This window comes from Phalacrocorax carbo, chromosome 2, assembly GCF_963921805.1.
Source record: "Phalacrocorax carbo chromosome 2, bPhaCar2.1, whole genome shotgun sequence".
Taxonomy (NCBI): Eukaryota; Metazoa; Chordata; class Aves; order Suliformes; family Phalacrocoracidae; genus Phalacrocorax; species Phalacrocorax carbo.
The window spans coordinates 50,413,636-50,430,640 of NC_087514.1; the positions used below are offsets into that span (position 1 = coordinate 50,413,636).

A 17,005-nucleotide genomic window follows, 5' to 3' on the forward strand; every position below is an offset into this window, starting at 1 on the left:
CGATGCAGTCATTTTCTATAGCATCCTACTATTAAACTTACTAAAAACCATTTCACATTTCATAAGGGAGAGATGGATTGCAGCTCAGTCTCACCTAATTAAAGACAGGGAAAGTGCTTCTAAGGATACTTTCAATGCTAACTGAAAGCGCTGCATATTACAGTGCATATAAGGATTTTCTTGATTTTTAAAGTATGAAGCCCACATTGCTCCCACTGCAGCTAATAACAGAAATAGCATTGTCTTCAAGCCCTAAGGCTCCAATTCTGCAAACATGATACCATGTGTAACTTGGTTCCCAAGAGTTATCCTATTGAGGCAGATTTACCCAGTTATCAGTGAATGGCTTGTTCGTACGAAAAACTGCTGTAGTTTTTCACAAGATTAATTATCCATACTCTGAGGGAGCCTGTAATTTATAACTAAAGCTATAAACAATAAACAAATGTACCATGGGGAAACTTGTAGAGGAAGCTTAGCTACTGTCCTGGTCACTTGGAAAGTCGGCCTTTTCTCCTCCTCCAGAGCAGTGACATTGGCATGCCATTGACAGAAGCCCGTGGGCTTCTGCACCTACTAATGTTACAGAACTGCTGCATGTCATGCTGAAATAGATAGGTACCCTGCAAAGTTGTGTATGTCAGTTGTATGTGCTTATTCAAAATAGATAGTCAGGTAGCTGACTGCCTGTTGGATTCTGCAGGACCAGAAGCCAAATTTGGATTATTTTGGTAATGCGAGTCTGAAATCCTGAAGTAGAATCGTTTGTGTATACACTAGGAATGGTTTTTGTTTCCTTAAAAGTTCATGATCACCTTGGGTGAAAATGCAGCAAGACAATCAGTTTTCTATATTGGTGTTTATTCAGTGTGTCATCTTGCAAACAGTCCAAATAAGTTGTGCACAGCTGGCAATGAGTGATGAAAATTTAGAGGAGGCCTCTTGGAAAGAGATGGATCAATAAAACTTGGAAAAAATATTTCTCTTTGAAGGTGTGGGTCCAATTCTCAATCACACTCCCCTGCTAGTTTAAAAGCAAAGCTATGGCAGAGCAACTACATGTTGTATGTGACTACAGAGCTGTATTTGACAAGTTGTACGTGACTCTACCAGGATCTGTGGGGTTTTTTTGTCTCAAGAAACGTTACAGCTATGGCTGATCCAAAATGGGATGATGAAGAACCTGTACTTTGTCTTACTGGACAAAGTTTTAAAAAAATAAGTTAAATCTCCCATAAAGAGGGGGGAAAGTTGCTTTCTATTAACAGGAGAAAGTAGGGCCGCCAGAGAGGGTGCCTGCCAGTCTGTCCATGGAAGGTGTCCGTAGCTTCTCTGGGGCTCAGCCAGTCTGCCCAACAACATTGGTAACCAGACATGTAGACTGAAATCTCTTTCAGGCATCAGGGAAGTAGTAACTGAACCTCACTGACATGTCAGAGTAGGTCCCTATTCTCCTCTGCTCTGTGGTGTCCACTGACTGGTGATTCCCTAAACACTGGCACAAGAGGAGTTTTTAGGGAAGAGCCACGCCCACAGATGCGAGGTGGTTTAGGTGACTCTATCGAAGGTGACTAGGGAGTATTTCTGAAGAGGGTGAAATATAAGTGAGAGAAAGAGACTGGGAGGAGGCAGGAAAAAACCTGACCTAGGACTAATGCCATTAACTGCCTAAGAGACAGCCTTTTGACCAACTTCATATGTGATTTTAGAGCAGTCACTCAATTGCTGAGCTCCAGGTCTGTGAAACCTATGGTAATTACTCTTGCCTGCTTCATAAACTGGTATGATGGCAGATTTCATCCCAGTTCACGAAAGCCAGGGAACTATGTGACCATGCACTTCCAGAGAGTTTTTTAACAATTGGGCCAGGGCATTTTGCAGAAATTTTTCTGGGTGAAGTCTGTAGTGACATGCTTTTCCCTGAGACCCTGGCTTCTTTATTTCCTCTGGAGCTTAATGCCTGTCTTTTTTTCCACCTCTTTTTGCAGGTGTATTGGGTGGGACCAATAATAGGAGCAGTCCTTGCTGGTGCTCTTTATGAGTACGTCTATTGCCCCGATGCTGAACTCAAGCACCGTTTTAAGGGTGTCTTCAGTAAGGCTACTCAGCCGTCCAAAGGGAAGTACATTGAGGTGGACGATAACAGGAGCCACGTAGAAACCGATGACCTGATCCTGAAGCCTGGCATAGTTCATGTGATTGATATCGACAGGGGTGAGGACAAGAAGGGAAAAGATCCATCCAGTGAGGTGTTGTCTTCTGTATGACTAGCAAGAAGCACTGAAAGCAGAGAGCAGCCTGCTAGCACATCCACAGATATCCTTCCACCTATTAAAGAAACAGATCTCCTCTAGACTGAGCATCTACCATTTCTTAAAAGGTATGGTGGGAGCAGCTGCATGGTAGTGGTGTCACCAAACCATATGCCTGCTCAGTTGGAAGATTAGGATTTTGCCATAATTAGGTTTCCCCATCTATTATTTCAAATTAAGAGTTGTTCCTAGTATTTTCCTTTCCTTCTTCCTGGAGCAACCTCAAAGTAAAAAAAAAATGATGAAAGCGTTCTCCTTTAATCAATCAGTCAATAGTGAGATAAAGATAGAGATGTTTAACATTCAGATTGACAGTTAAGACATATCAGGAAATGCCTATAGACATGAAGACCTACTTATCAGATTGTTCTTCTGACACTTAATTGGCTGTTGTCAGCTCCAATTAGGACATCTTACCCATTAAATGTTCTCTCTGAGGTTCAGGGACAGCACCAACAGTATTTAAGAGTTTTATCTACAGTCAAGTAAAGAAGTACATCACTACGGTCTTGTGAACCACCTCTGAAAAAAAATGATACTTTAATAGGTTTAAAAAGAAATCTATCAACCCATCAAATTTCACTCATGATTTGCAGTATAAATATATTACCTTCATCCCTTCCCCAGAGTGAATACGCTGAAATTGAATGTTGAAGCCTACTGTAATAAGGCTGCAAATCATTTGACTGTACTTCATGCTCCCCCTTGTCACTGTCTGTCTGGTGAAACATTCTGCCTGGATTTGACTATTGACCATTTGGTGTTAGCAGACTCTCAAGGTCATACAGAGAATATAAAGGCTTTCCTGTTACTTAATAACTCAAATAAAAGATATCAGAAGAAAAGAAGGCTTATCTGTTTTCAGTGCACTTGTTCAGATATACATTTCTGTGCTAATTTATGTAAACTAAAGGTTTAAATCACTTACCTACTTTCTTACAAGATGGTTGGAGATACTGGGTTTTTAATTTATTAGTAACATAGAGGATTTTTAACTTTTAACTGTATTGAAAGACTGATTGGGAAATATTTTTTTATAATGGATGATAAAAATAAGGCTGCTTCTGGCTTTTTTGTTGTAACTGATGCCTGATTATTTGAATGGGATCCATGCTTGTCCAGTGTTCATATAGTCTTAATTGCACCTCTGGCAAAGGTTCTTTATCTGTTAGGAAAAGATGCAGGCACGGGGTTTATTTTAGGGGGGAAAGGGACACGAAATATGTTCAGTAATCAGTCTTTCCCTTGTAGGAGTATTTTGACAGACATAATCACCCCAGCAGAACAGTTCTGTAAAGTTGTTACTGACTTACTGCTTTTGTTTCTGATCAGGGGCTTTGAGTTTTACAATAGGCAGCTGCAGAGCAGTCAGGAGCATGGTATTATTACTGTAATTATATAGTTTTTATTTTGAAATTGAAAAACTACTCCTGCCTATTTAGCAATAAGAGGGGGAAAAAAGCATTAGTCCTGACCGTGGGCTGTAATAGCCTTGTCTGTTCTTTGACATACTCTACATGCAATCTTTATTATAGGGAATTAGATGTTTCTAATTAGATAATAAACCACTGCTAGCCTCTAATCTGTGCACTATGATCCAAGGGCAATTCTGTTATCCCAACTTGCAGCACTGTATAGTCCCAGCATGTCCTGCCATACTAATTTTCCTAGTTTCACACTTTTCTTGTCTTAAACCCTGTTAGTGTGGCGCAAGCTCCCTGCATTGAGCACGAGATTCATGACTCCTTCATGCATTTGCAGTTGAGCCGTGATCTCCCCCGTAGTCCACCCAGGCACAGCACATAGCATATGCGGGCACAGGACAGGACTTCCTTAGGTGACCCAGGAACAGCCCTGCTCCCAACGTGCGAGCCCTCGCCATCACATACCTGCTGCAGCATCACAGCAGCGGCTGCCTGTGAAGTCTGGTAAAACAGCTGATATTTGTCCTTAGCGGTGCCCCGACACAGTGACAGCATCACAGTTCAAGGGCATAAGCATGGTTAGGGACTTGCAAGGGACAATGTCAAATTGCAGATAAGAGCTCCTTCCCACAGCAAGGACTAAGTCTCCTGGGGAAGGGCAACACAGGTGTGGTGTTTAGACCCCTACATACCTCTGCTCAGATGGATAAATACCATGCTAAATAGATTTAATGAGAAGGATCAAAACTTGTGGTTTGGGTTTTTTTTTTTTGTCTAGGCATTTGTTTTGGCTTTTTTTTTTTCTTCAAATGCTTTATTTGTTAAAGGGACACTTGATTAAACCTTTTGCATGGCTTAAACAGGTAAAATAAAGAGTAATACACATAGCACTGGTGGATTTTTAAGCAAAGGTTTGCAATTTTGTATTTAAAGACACTTCTTAGAAGCTCTTAATTTGTGAATTTTGCATGGTACTGTGTTATTTAAATAAGAAACTGTGATTTGTTTTGTGCTTAAGGGTCCTTTACACAAATGGCTTGATCTTCCTTAGCCAGCCTGATTCTGCTGCCAAGGTGAGCATAACACGAGCATAGCACCAGCCACCTCAGGAAGATTTTTTCCTTGAAACACTTTCTATTAATGAAGTGTGGCAAACACTCAGAACCTGTCCTAGGAGAACTCCTCACTCAAACAGAGTATCAGAGATAAGATACTGAGGCTCCTGAAAAGATTAGGTGAAAGAAAGGAATCTAAAATAAAGAGACCACTAGACAGCAACGGATGTTGCCATGCCATTGGGCATTAGTAGGAAAGCAAGGTATGGTAGGTCTGCTCCTGCTCCCACAGAATGACACTCATGGAATAGTTTGTCATTGACTACAGTGGATATGATCCTGAGCTTTTTTGGGGCCTGATAGCTTCTTTCTTGCAATGCACTGTGTTTTTTCCACAATCAGTCTTTCAGCAAGATACTTAATTCTGGAAGGAGATGCATTCAACTTGAGGTTTATGGCCCACCCTGAAGTAAATCCTTAGGAGTGGCTGTCATCACAGCCAGTCGTGCACCACTACAAGAGATCACCATCCATGTAAAGGAACGTCCCTCTTTCAGCATCCCTTAGAGCCTGATTTAGCTTTGACCTGCAGGGATGTGTGCTTCTCTAAGTTGTTTTGCAGTGGTATCATCACATTTGGTTAAATAATAGACTAGTGTGACCTTTTTAGGGATTGGAAATACTTCTGCCTTAATATGATTTTAAAATATGTACTTTAATACGGTTTGAGCTTTATGTTCTAAAGGCCTTCAGCTCTTAAATTGCACCTCATAACATAATGTGGTGTCCTCTTAAAGTATTTATCATTGGGGTGGGAAACGGTAAATGTTTTCTGTTTATGATGGCGGATGAATATCGCAGGAAGTCTGCGAGGCATGTCGTCATTTTGGAGTCCTAAAAAAGACATGGATGACTCTTTTACTCCTCCATGATGGAAACAATTTTTTCCAACAGTGTATTTACCCTTTAACAAATACATTCAAATGTTTAATCACTGGATTTCAGAGGAGAAAGGATGGAAGCTAAGGGTGGTTACTCTGAGGCATTCAAAAACATTTTGGGTTGCATTAACTCTGAGGAGTTTATCAGCCAAATTCTAAGAAGAAAAAAGAAAAGAGAAGAGAAGAGAAGAGAAAAGAAAAGAAAAAAGAAAAGAAAAGAAAAGAAAAGAAAAGAAAAGAAAAGAAAAGAAAAGAAAAGAAAAGAAAAGAAAAGAAAAGAAAAGAAAAGAAAAGAAAAGAAAAGAAAAGAAAAGAAAAGAAAAGAAAAGAAAAGAAAAGAAAAGAGAAAAGAGGAAAAGAAAAGAGAAAAACCCTGCAGTATTTGAGTTGTCATCACAACCCTTCTGTTGAAGCATTTGGGAGCTGTATCTTTCATTCATTCAGTGGAAGCAGGAGCGAGACTCATGCAGTGTTTAGGCTTGTCATCTGCATTTGCATATGAGCTTTTCAAAATGTGCTTTATTTCTGGTCATTAATAATTGCCACAGTATCTGCTTTCTAAGCTAGATGGCCTTCAGATTTCCACCTTTCTAGTGCTTGGTGGCAAAGAAGTTGCTGCTGTGCTCTGCAACATTTTGTCTGCAGTCTATGTAACACATTCAGGAGATTATACACCATCCATTATTTTTAATCTAAATAAGATACGTGAGAATTTACATTGTGAACCTTTCTTTCCAAGGTGGGAGATGAAAACACCATGCAGAATTTTTTGTATGTCAAATCAACCTCTGTGTTTCTGAGTTTCGTAAAGACTTACTAAATAGATAAGATGCAAATATAGACTGAACAATTTGTTATCCACTTTTATGATCTACATCATACTGTCGCAGTCTGTAATTTAGGACAAATGGAAACTATGTACACGAGTTTTTCCACAAGACTGCTTATCGATGAAATGCTTAGTCACCATGATATCAGAACTAATGTTATAGGACTTAAAATGTCCATATGTAACATTTTGAATAATCTACTGAAATATACACTATAAAATAATACATGATTGTCTGGTTCCCAATTGTATTCTACTGTATCTCACACTACTGTTGCAAATAAATTATCTGTTAAAAAAAAGAAAAAGGCATCGTGGTCACTGGAAATGTTTAATGATCCTAAAGCTCAGGATATGGTTTAATGGTGGACTTGGCAGTGACACGTTAGCGGCTGGACTAGATGATCTTAACGGTCTTTTCCAACCTTAACGATTCTGTGACTCTATGATTCTTTGACTGAAATCTAAGGAAAAATCCAAATCCAGCCAATAGAACACGTCTAAATGGAATCTATTAATCAGTGAAGAGAGGTGATTGTGAAAGAGATTTAATATCTGTATGGAAACAAGCTAAACCAATTAGAGCAGAAGTTATGCTACTACATGTACATCACTGATTTTGCTAGATGGTTTTAAAACTCATAGGACTAGTGGAGAGCTAAGGTTTTGAAAAAGTGAAAGCAATGAAACTGGCACTTCAGAGTCCTTTCGCTAAAACATGTCTTGTGTGACCAAGCTCCCATGAGGAACTTCAGCAACGGAGATCAGGTCCTGTAGCAACTACAGTTCTGGTTGTCGGGCTCCTTGCTTGGAATGCAAATTTTAGCTCCTAAGACACATATGGCATTCATGGAGGAAATTAGGATCCTGAAAATCATTAATATGAAAACCCATCACCTGGGATAGCATCTAATCAGCAGGAGAGCTGAGAGTAGATTTGTACCTGAAACTCACCCCTCACAGAGGGTCAGCTCTTGCTTTCAGCTTCTTCATATCCAAGCTCCAGAGGCACCTCTCAAGAGGCTTAGGGGTGTGTGTCTGTGTGAGTGGCATGTATCTTACTGCACATATGGTCTGTACCTTCCTGAAAGAGATTCCCAAGGGAATTTAGGCAGAACGAATAAAATTATTTTGGGGTCACAAACACATAAGGTAGGAGCCACTTTGACATTTTGGGAGACTCCCAAGCAGGAATCTAGGTGTCTGGAGAGTTAGAAAGGTGGGCAAGTAGTGATGTAGCTGTCTTCAGGGTTAAGATGCAGCAGGGTCCTGGGAGGAACAGGAAAGCAACAGTGAGGGCAAGAGAGAGCTTTGTAGTGTACCTCTTACCCACTGTTTGCTGGCACAGTGGTATCACTTACAGGATAAAAACGTGGTCCCTGTTGTACGAGAACATACAACACAGGCAGATAGGCTTGTGGCTTCACATCTGAGCCGCCGAATCGGAGAGGCTGAGCTGTGCTAGGTGAGTGATGTCCTTACTCTAAGCTTCGGTGGCAATACTGGCTTCAGAGCAACAACTGCAAAAAGCAACTGTGGCCCAGTCATCTGCTTAAAAAAAAGAACTTAGAGTACAGATATTCCTAATATCGGCTTCCTTTTGCTTTAGACTCCTTTATCTGTTGCAGATTGTGGGGTATTGCAAGCTTTATAAGCTGCTTTATTTATATCGGACTGATAACTGTTATCTTGGCTATTAATTTCTTTCAACCTTTCTTGCCTCATTAGAAAAGCAATCCTCACAAGTACAGACTGTGGAATAATCTGGCTGAAAAAGCAATCACAAGGTTCTTTTGAAAGACGAAAGGAGCTTATATTATTCATCTTTCACCTTGCTATGTGTGATAGGCAGAAGCTTGCTGTGGCTGGCAAACAGAATTCCCAACTGCTCTTCTCCACTCATGCACAACAATGACCTTCCTATGATGCTTCATCTCTATTTCTCTTTAGATATAAATCTTCATAAAAGGTCTGGAATTCACAATATGTCTAAAAGTCTGCATTAACAAATTTTATGTGTGCACACACCCCTGTGTGAAAGATACAGACAGATTTTGCACAGCCTGCACAGCCACTGGAGTTACTCCTTCCGTGCAGTGTACAACACCAGTGGGTAAAAACACGGGAGATCAGCATTTGAGATTGCTGCATGCCCCACTGGGATCCTAATGACTCGGCCATTTATTTCCACTTATTTATGAGCCATATGGCTTTCAGCTTGAAGAGGGGTCACAGCTGTCTCCTACTGCCATGGAGCCAATTGGGTTCTGCTGCTCTTCCTCTCAAGGTTCATTTGCCATAAGGCTTTTTTTTTCCACACTTGAACCATTTACAAATTGATTACCTTATGCATTTTGGAACCTTCTAGCACGAGAGATATTTTACCGATATCCCATTCTACCTTAGGGTTAGCCCCATTTATTCTATGGGGATTATTGCGTTACTTTGGAAAAACAAATCTCAAGGCATTGGGGATTGATTCATTTCTCCTGAAAAAAAATCCCATTGATAATTCCAGTGATATCTCTGCTATTCTGTTCCAGTGCTTAATTATTTCCATTTGCATGGTATCTCAGTGCCTAGCTGCCTAGTGGTCCCATATTCAGAGAGGAATACGTGCTTATTTTGTTTTGCCTTGCTTTATTTCCTGCCTTTCCTGCTGAATGATCTCATCAGAGCTGGAATAAGATGGTTTTGTCTCTAGAACCTCCCTCTCTGAGCTTCTTCAAGCTGCTTCTGCCACTTCGAACTTGCAGCCACTTACTCTAGGCAGGAGCAGAGTTGCCCCGGAGGGGGGCATGTCATCTTCCTTGACTTGCGAGAGCTGTACAGTACATAGGTTAAATCCTGCCTTAGCTTCACGGGAAAGATAAAGTCGGTTTGCACCAGCCGAACCCAGTCTTAGACAATTGCAGTAGAGTAAACAGTGTCCCATCAAAGAGGTAATCAGCTTTGAAAAGATGGGATTTGGGCTCGTGGCAAGTCCCTGGGCTCTGATTTGCAAGAAAAACATCAATAGGAAAACTGGAACAGTGGTCAATTGGCCCTGTAAGTTCTGAACATATGCACATGAACATCCAGTAAGAAAAAGCCCTGTGCTTCATGATTAAAGATGACAGAGCAGGGACAAAATGAACTCTGGAGATCAGGAAGATGTATATAGATGTTGGACTCTGCTGCTGTTTGCCCACAGGTATTGCTCCAGAGAAACAGCTGCACAGCATCTTCTCAGAGCTGAGTCAGACCAGCTGTACAGGGTAGGATGCACACAAACACAAATGTTTCAGACACAAGGCTTTTTTGTTTGTCTCCCTCCTTTCACAGCTGCCTAGCATACTGCAGATTTACTGGAGGCAAACATTGCCAGGGCATAAATGCAGAAGCTTCTCTAGCCTCAAGATTAAAATGTGAGAATAAAGCTTTGTGTCCTCCAACCTTTTAGCTTTGAAAAAGCCCAGCAAATACCATGGAGGGAGCTTTAACAAAGGAGGTAAAAAAAGTCCATCTGGATCCCTCTGCGTCCTAGTCATTCCTAGAGCTACCCTTAGAGAAGCGTTCCATAGGCTACTTTATCACTGTGTAAATAAAATATCCCCCAACTTCTTTTACCACTAGCCTTTATGAGTTAAAATAAATATCCTTTGGTTGAGTGCAGCTGAAGAACATCTAAGGTTTATATATAGCAGCTATTGCTATTGTGTCTGAGTGGTGAGGAAAAGGTCAAAGCAAAATGATTTTGCTCTCTCCCCAGTTAGAAAAATTGCTTGTGTGTTTCTTTGCGGGGGGGAGCGTTTGGTCTTTGCTCCTCTTGCAGAGCTCTGTTTCTTTCAGGTTGTCCGCACTTTATCTTTTCTCCAGGTGGAGTCCTCAAATGTTTCATTGAATTAAGTAGAACAATTCATTTTCTCATCTAGGAAAGTTTTCCACTATCCTTTTTTTTTTTTCCTTTGTCAAAGAATGTCACTTGAGGATGCTTTAACTTTTCTGGCTATTTGATGTCTTTGCTCTGCAGGATCTGACAGCACCCTCCATCTCATGGTCTGGATTTGTCTACATCTTCCGCATAGACAGCTCTCCCTTCAATTAATTTGGGAACCTATGGGGACTGCTGAGATTTTTACAATGAAGCTCCAAGCATCTGAATTTCTGATTCAGGTTCTTTATTTTCACTTCAGATGGTATTTTTTTGTAATAAAACACACACAGTTTCCATGAAATTTATTTCATGAGGGACCTAATTTTTTTTCTGAGTCCAGCCCTTTTTTATCCATTTTCTCATTATTTTGCTAATTATCTAGAATTTATCATTAAAACCTCCCTATTTGAGACAATTGCCTAAGTAATATTTGTGTTTCTTATATTCCCTTCCATTTGTTTCTCATTGTAAGTGTCTGAAGGGCCAGCAGTTTTTGTGCCAACAACAGGTAAACATTGTATAAAGAGAGAAAACTCACATTCTGACAGTTATATATGGCATAGCTGGAGTCTTAGGTGCTATAAGGAGCCTGAAAAGTTGTCATTTTGATATCCCTGCAAACACAAACATTAGTCAACGGTGAAACATCTCATAGGTTTCAGGGTTAACTGGCAAATGTAAAATCGCAACAACATGCGGTGAAAACCTTGATACTAATTTCCAGTTTTGCAGTCAGAGGATAGGAAATCCACATCATATCCCTCAGCCCTGGAAAGGTCTCCCAAGCGATTTGTCATGTACAAAATTTGCCTTGTATAATCTGGGGCTGAATTAGCTCAGAGGATACATATTTGAAGGTTCCTTTGCCATCGCCAAGACCAGGTACTTTCTCTTTGACGTGTCTCCACAGGCAGAAGATTCAGAGCAAGCAGAACTTCATGTGTCTGAACTCATTTGTGGGTTTAATGCAAGAGCAGAAAAACAGCTAAAGGGTCGTGCATGGCCAGAGCTGTCGAGGAGGCAAGCTGAGGGCAGGCAGAGAAGGGGATGAGCAGTTGGCCAATCAAGAAATGCACTGTGTTGCTCTGGCCTGCTCCCAGACATCAGCTGTAGAGCCATGCAAACAGAATTCTTACCTCCACCTCCCAGAAAGGATGTAGTAGAAGGACCTAAATAGCAATAAGCTTTCCAGTTCCCAGAAGGAAATCCTATAGAGAAAGCAGCTTTCAAATACTGAGCCCTGTTCTTCTAGGAAATGGTTAAAACTATTTTTACAATTACATTTATATATGCCAATATATGTAATTGTAATATTTACATTTGCATATATGCATATATTCTATATATAACATAGATATTATAGATATTTATACATGTGTTTATATATATATACACAAATATATATGTGTGTGTGTGCGTATATTATAAATGGTTAAGCAATCTTGAAGTGTTCTGGTTACCCTACAGATTTAATAGTAAAGTTTAACCAGGAAGATAACGCAGACAACCTGACTCCCATTCTTCTTTTCTGAACATTGGTATTTCCTCTCTTACGACTGCTAACATTTCTCCAGACAACATAGCGTTTATTCTGCAGATAACTCTGAAAAGGGGAGACCTTGTCTGCTCTCACAGTTGTTACATGGACAGCATTTTCCTGTGGTTTGGTTCAACACGAAGCTATGAATGCTCTCAGTAAGTATCAAATCATTACACCTGCACTGAGTAAACGTAGTAGAACTTGCTTTTGCTGAAACATGATGGTTTTCTCCTGCCTGCTTTGTACCTTCTTGAAGGCAAATCAGGTCAGGAAGTCCTGAAGATCAGCCAGTTCATTTCCAACCATGACTGTAGGTCATACCATATCCTTTCCTTCAGAATATCAACAGAACTATCTAATACAGACACTTTTTGTTTGTTTGTTTGTTTTGGGGTTTTGTTTGTTTGGGGTTCTTTTTATGCTTGGAGCACCACTGGTGGTGATAATCTATTGACAAAAATAACCACAGGGATATTTTAAATTCCTTTTTTTACAGACCAAACTTTATTAGTAAAGTTGATGCCTAAAAGGTATCTGTATAAACCAGGCACGGTGATTTCTATAGGTCAGCTATTTTACTTCTACTGACCTACACAGGAACCTAAAGGAAGGGCGGTGCCAAAAGTACAATCTTGATTTATACATTTACATTGTGGCTGTGCCTCTCCTGTCCCTCCTTAATGGCAGCAGCAGGTCTGTAAAAACCTGCTCAGTCACAGGTGTGGCTTTTTGGACGATGAGAGAGTGCTACCTTCCCCTTGCTCACTACTGCCAGCTCTCCTGACTGAAAAGGCTGCAGTGGGTGGCCTGACATTCTTCAGCTGCCTCAGACACACAAATCTGAGCTTGGGGTTGAAAGAGATCATTAATGAGTACTTGGGGACATACAGCTGTTGTTAAATAGGGGGAAGGTTAAGTTTGTCTTGGTTTGGTTTGGTTTGTGCTGTCTATTTGGTGAGAACAAGGCAAGAAGACCAGCTTTAAAATAACTGGTGTGCCAAATCTAAAATACTACCCATTGTGCGGTGGGGCTCAGAATCACAATATTGTCTTTTTAAGGTCAGACAAGTTTTAAATTCAAAGCATTTTGTTTGTCTGGTTTTTTAAACCTCATGTGATATCTGTTACAACTGTGAGAGCCGGAAACATCATGATCTGAAACTCCAGCATTTAAAGAATACGCCCAGGCTGATAATGAAACAATTTATGAGTAGCAGTGATGTTAGACACTTGCATTAGCCCTTCCTTTTTAATGGTTCTGTAACAAATGAAGCAGGTGAAATATCTCCACTGGAAATGACTCTGGGATTAAATGCTGTCAGGGGATCAGGGTGGTCATTCCTCTCACAGCAGTGCAGGGGAGCTCAAAAAACCTCTGGATGGGGTTAGATCTGTTGATACCAGAAGTCTTGGACTGCATAATAGGAGGTGGCCTCAGGTGGCTTGGAAGCTGTCTCAGACAATGGTTAACATAAATTGCCAGAGATGCTGCAGTAGTGGTGGTGGTGCACTCTGCGCAGCGTGATCCTGCTAACATAAATTCAAAGAGACTATGGGAAAAGTGTTTGTGTTAAGAATAAAATTTGTTTTAAAAATAGATGGTGAAATAAAGAGCATGAAAGTAGGCACTTCAAAAGACATTTCACAGCAAGCAATATCTCACATTAAGTGTTTTACATTAGGAATGGCACTATGTTTTAGTACTTTTTCTTCCGTTTATCATCCCAAGGAATCCCTCAGAACATTCCTTATGTGACCCTTAGAGCTTTTGTCAAAATCCAGTTGCAAACCAATCTCATAAGGGAAGCAGGAGTCTATGTTGCTAATTAGTAAGGCCAACGCGAAGATAAGCTCACAGTCCCAGAGGCAGCAATAAGTTTTTCTCATCTCTGTTAAGAAATGAGATCTCCTTTTTCTGCAGGATGTCACCTACTCAGTCAAACTAATGTATGGAAACAAAGCTGTAATGTTGTGCTGCCAGGATAAGTCAGTATCCTGTCCAGTGACAGCAAAAAGGAATTATTCAAATGACAAAAGGAAGTGCTCTAAATCCTCGTTACCAGAACTGAGCGTATAGCCAATGGAAGAGTGCTCCGTAAAGCAGCCGAGCTCCTTGGAAGAAGAAAACCTCTTGAATCTAGGTGTCAGGGCTCTGAACCCAAAGGTGTGCAAGTCCTTTCCTCTGTCATCAACACAGGCAACGGCTGTGGGATCTTGAGAAGGAATTGTCACCTTGCATGTTTTAAATGACTGACCTTCTCACAAGCACAGACAGAGCCTATGCTCACCTGCATGGGTTTCTAGCAACTGGTTTTAAGCCATTTCTCTTATGCTGCTGTTGAGTGGACTTGCTGTGCCAAAGATCGAAATGGTTCCCATGTTCATAGGAGCGGCGATTGCTGCTAAGGGGTTTCAGCATATAGTTGGACATGTTTGCAGAGGTCTAGTGGGAGTAGATTTGGGTATCACTGTCCTGTTCCTCCACTTTGCACCAGATTACACCTCTCCCACAGAAGCTGGAAAAGAGCAAGTGAGTTCTACTCAGTGGAGCGCAACCTTGGTTAAGCCATCTTTGACAATTAATTATACAGAGCTGACAGAGTTTTCACTGATACATTTGAAGACTGTTCACGTGGTCAGTCCTAGGAGCTTTTCTCAGGGAGTAGCAAAGGAAGAGGAAGAAACTGGTGATGCCTATAACTCTTGGACTCATCTTCACAAGGCTGTCTGACCATTCCCACAGTCAGCTGGATAGAAAAGCAACATGCAATGTGTGCTAAGACCATGCGATCTCCACAAGCACTAAGTGCTCTCCAAGTATTTTTAGGGGACTCCTAGCATAGAACACTAGTGCCATAACACTTGAAAGTCAATAGTTTCATCTTCCTGGCAATGACCAGGCTGACAACAATATACAGGAGCTGTGGCATTTCTAGTAGAGATATAATTATAACCTTGTCAACTTATTTAGGAAGGCTGTGAGTTTTGCTGCTTGACATAGATGTTTAGCACATTTTATTACATGCCACTCTGTGCCAGCAGGTCAGATTATTAGGAGGTAACTGTGGTATGATAACCTGGAGGTCATGGCGAGAAAGCGACCTAGAACTGTGCTAAAAAGTGTGCAAGTATAACAAAGAAATGATCTCTGTCCCAGAAGCCTGGCACTCACACTAGGGCTGGGGAGTGAAGGGAATATGAAACAGCGCAGAGGCAGCCAGGAAAACAAGGATCACATCAAACCAGTGTGAGCTGCAGGAGATTCTCTTCAAGTTTTCTGAAATGCCTCACCGATACAAGAAATTTGCCAATAGATTGAACTTTAAGTTCAATGCGTATGTTATGGACACACATGAGAATTTGGTATGTTTCCAGACTCTTATAAAAGGCAAGGAAGTGACACAGAATATGTTTGGGCTTTCAGCTGCAAAAAAAGTTATCCTTTATCATTTGAATACAAAGGTCATTCATCCTTACTCTTTCCCTATATATTATCAAAGTCACTTAGTAGGGAAAAAAATGCTGAGTACATCCAAGGTACCCCTCTGTCAGGGACAGATTGTTTTCCACAGTTTGTGTGCTAATACTTTTCCACCCTACCTGCAAAACGACTTTGGCGTTCTTGCTCTGAAAGTCAGGAGCAGATTTGTGGTAGCCTTTGCTTACTTCCATTTTCCTATACCCCGTTTCTATTGAGCTACGTAGTTTATCCGCTAAGTCTATGGCTTTCAAATATCATGGGTTTTTGTTAGCATGATTTTAATCAAAGAATACCTACTGTTCTTGTTTTACAAATTGATCCCTTCAATTCATTGATCATTTTTCTTATTTTTTCCGTGCTCCTGATACTGATATTTTCAGAATCTTTCTAGGCCTAGGACTCATTGCAAAAATGCTGCTGATGTGGGTCCTGTGATACATACTGAGAGATTTACATCTCTTCAACCAAAGAGAGGATATCTTTGCACGTACCATGTTTCTTCTACTCCCTTCTTACAGTACAAACTCTCCAAAGCAGTGCTGCGTGTTCCCTTGCTGTAATACACTAAGCCCAAGAATTTACAGGTCCATTAAAACTGTAGCCAGAAACACTAACTTGAAATGCAACAGTTCTGCAAGCTTTGAAACTTTCACTTAAAAGCAATCCAAAAAAAGACTGCAAGGGTGAGAGGCAGGGTGGGGACAGAGAAGCCAGCAGACAAAAAAAAAAAAACAAAACATGTGGGAAACTTAATAGAAAGCCTCCTACCCTTTCTTCAGTACACAAACACCGTACACTCTCAGAGGGAAAACAACTGGCACTTCTCATTCCTGGGAGAGATTTGCTGGGCTGTGTTGAAGCTACAGCTGCAGTGTGCCCTCTTATGGCAACACCAGTTGCTTTCTCTCTGTTTTGCACAGTGGTGTCGCAGGGTTGCTTTGATTTTTTCTTTTTTATTCTTTTCTTTTTCTTCTCCCTGAAAAAGAGACGTGGGAAGAAAGTATTAACTCTTTACGCTGTGGCATGTTTAGAAAACAGGCTTGAAGCTTCACGTTCAGAGCACCCAGCAGTGCCCCATATGCCAAAGAAGATTAAATAGTGAACAAAGCTAAAAGAGAGGCTAAATGTTGTCAGGTTTAGCATTTGCTGATGACGTGTATGGCTTTCTTGCCAAGGCATACGTAAAGTGAACAAGGACTGTTCGTTAAAAGCACTGCATTTAGCAGATGACACCAAGCTAGCTAACTGAATGTTTCTGTGCTGACTCCATTGCAAGCCAGGCTCGACACATGTTCCTCTGTATGGCTACAGCATTTCAAGTAAGATGATGGCTAAAGTATTGCCATTATTTTTTCAATAGTCTGTATTTGGACTTGTTTTGAAGGGTGTGTTCCCATGGCTTCCTTTCCCTCTGTTTCTGGTACCTTGTTCTCCTCTGATGTTTTGCCCTTGCTACTTTTCAAAACTCCCCCCTCCACCGCCTCCTTGGAGCATCCTGTTCCAGTGC

At 40.8% G+C, this 17,005-nt stretch overlaps 1 protein-coding gene across 3 annotated transcripts in view; it reads left to right on the forward strand.

Moving 5' to 3' along the window:
- Positions 1-6,869, forward strand: part of AQP4 (aquaporin 4) — a 119,388-nt gene extending 112,519 nt beyond the window's left edge. For all 3 annotated transcript variants that reach the window (XM_064442821.1, XM_064442823.1, XM_064442820.1), the window contains one exon: positions 1,989-6,869. In XM_064442821.1, coding sequence (XP_064298891.1) covers positions 1,989-2,267 — 279 coding nt within the window. In that variant the 3' untranslated portion in view covers positions 2,268-6,869. The remainder of the gene's footprint in view (positions 1-1,988) is intronic.
- The last annotated feature ends 10,136 nt before the right edge of the window (positions 6,870-17,005 follow it).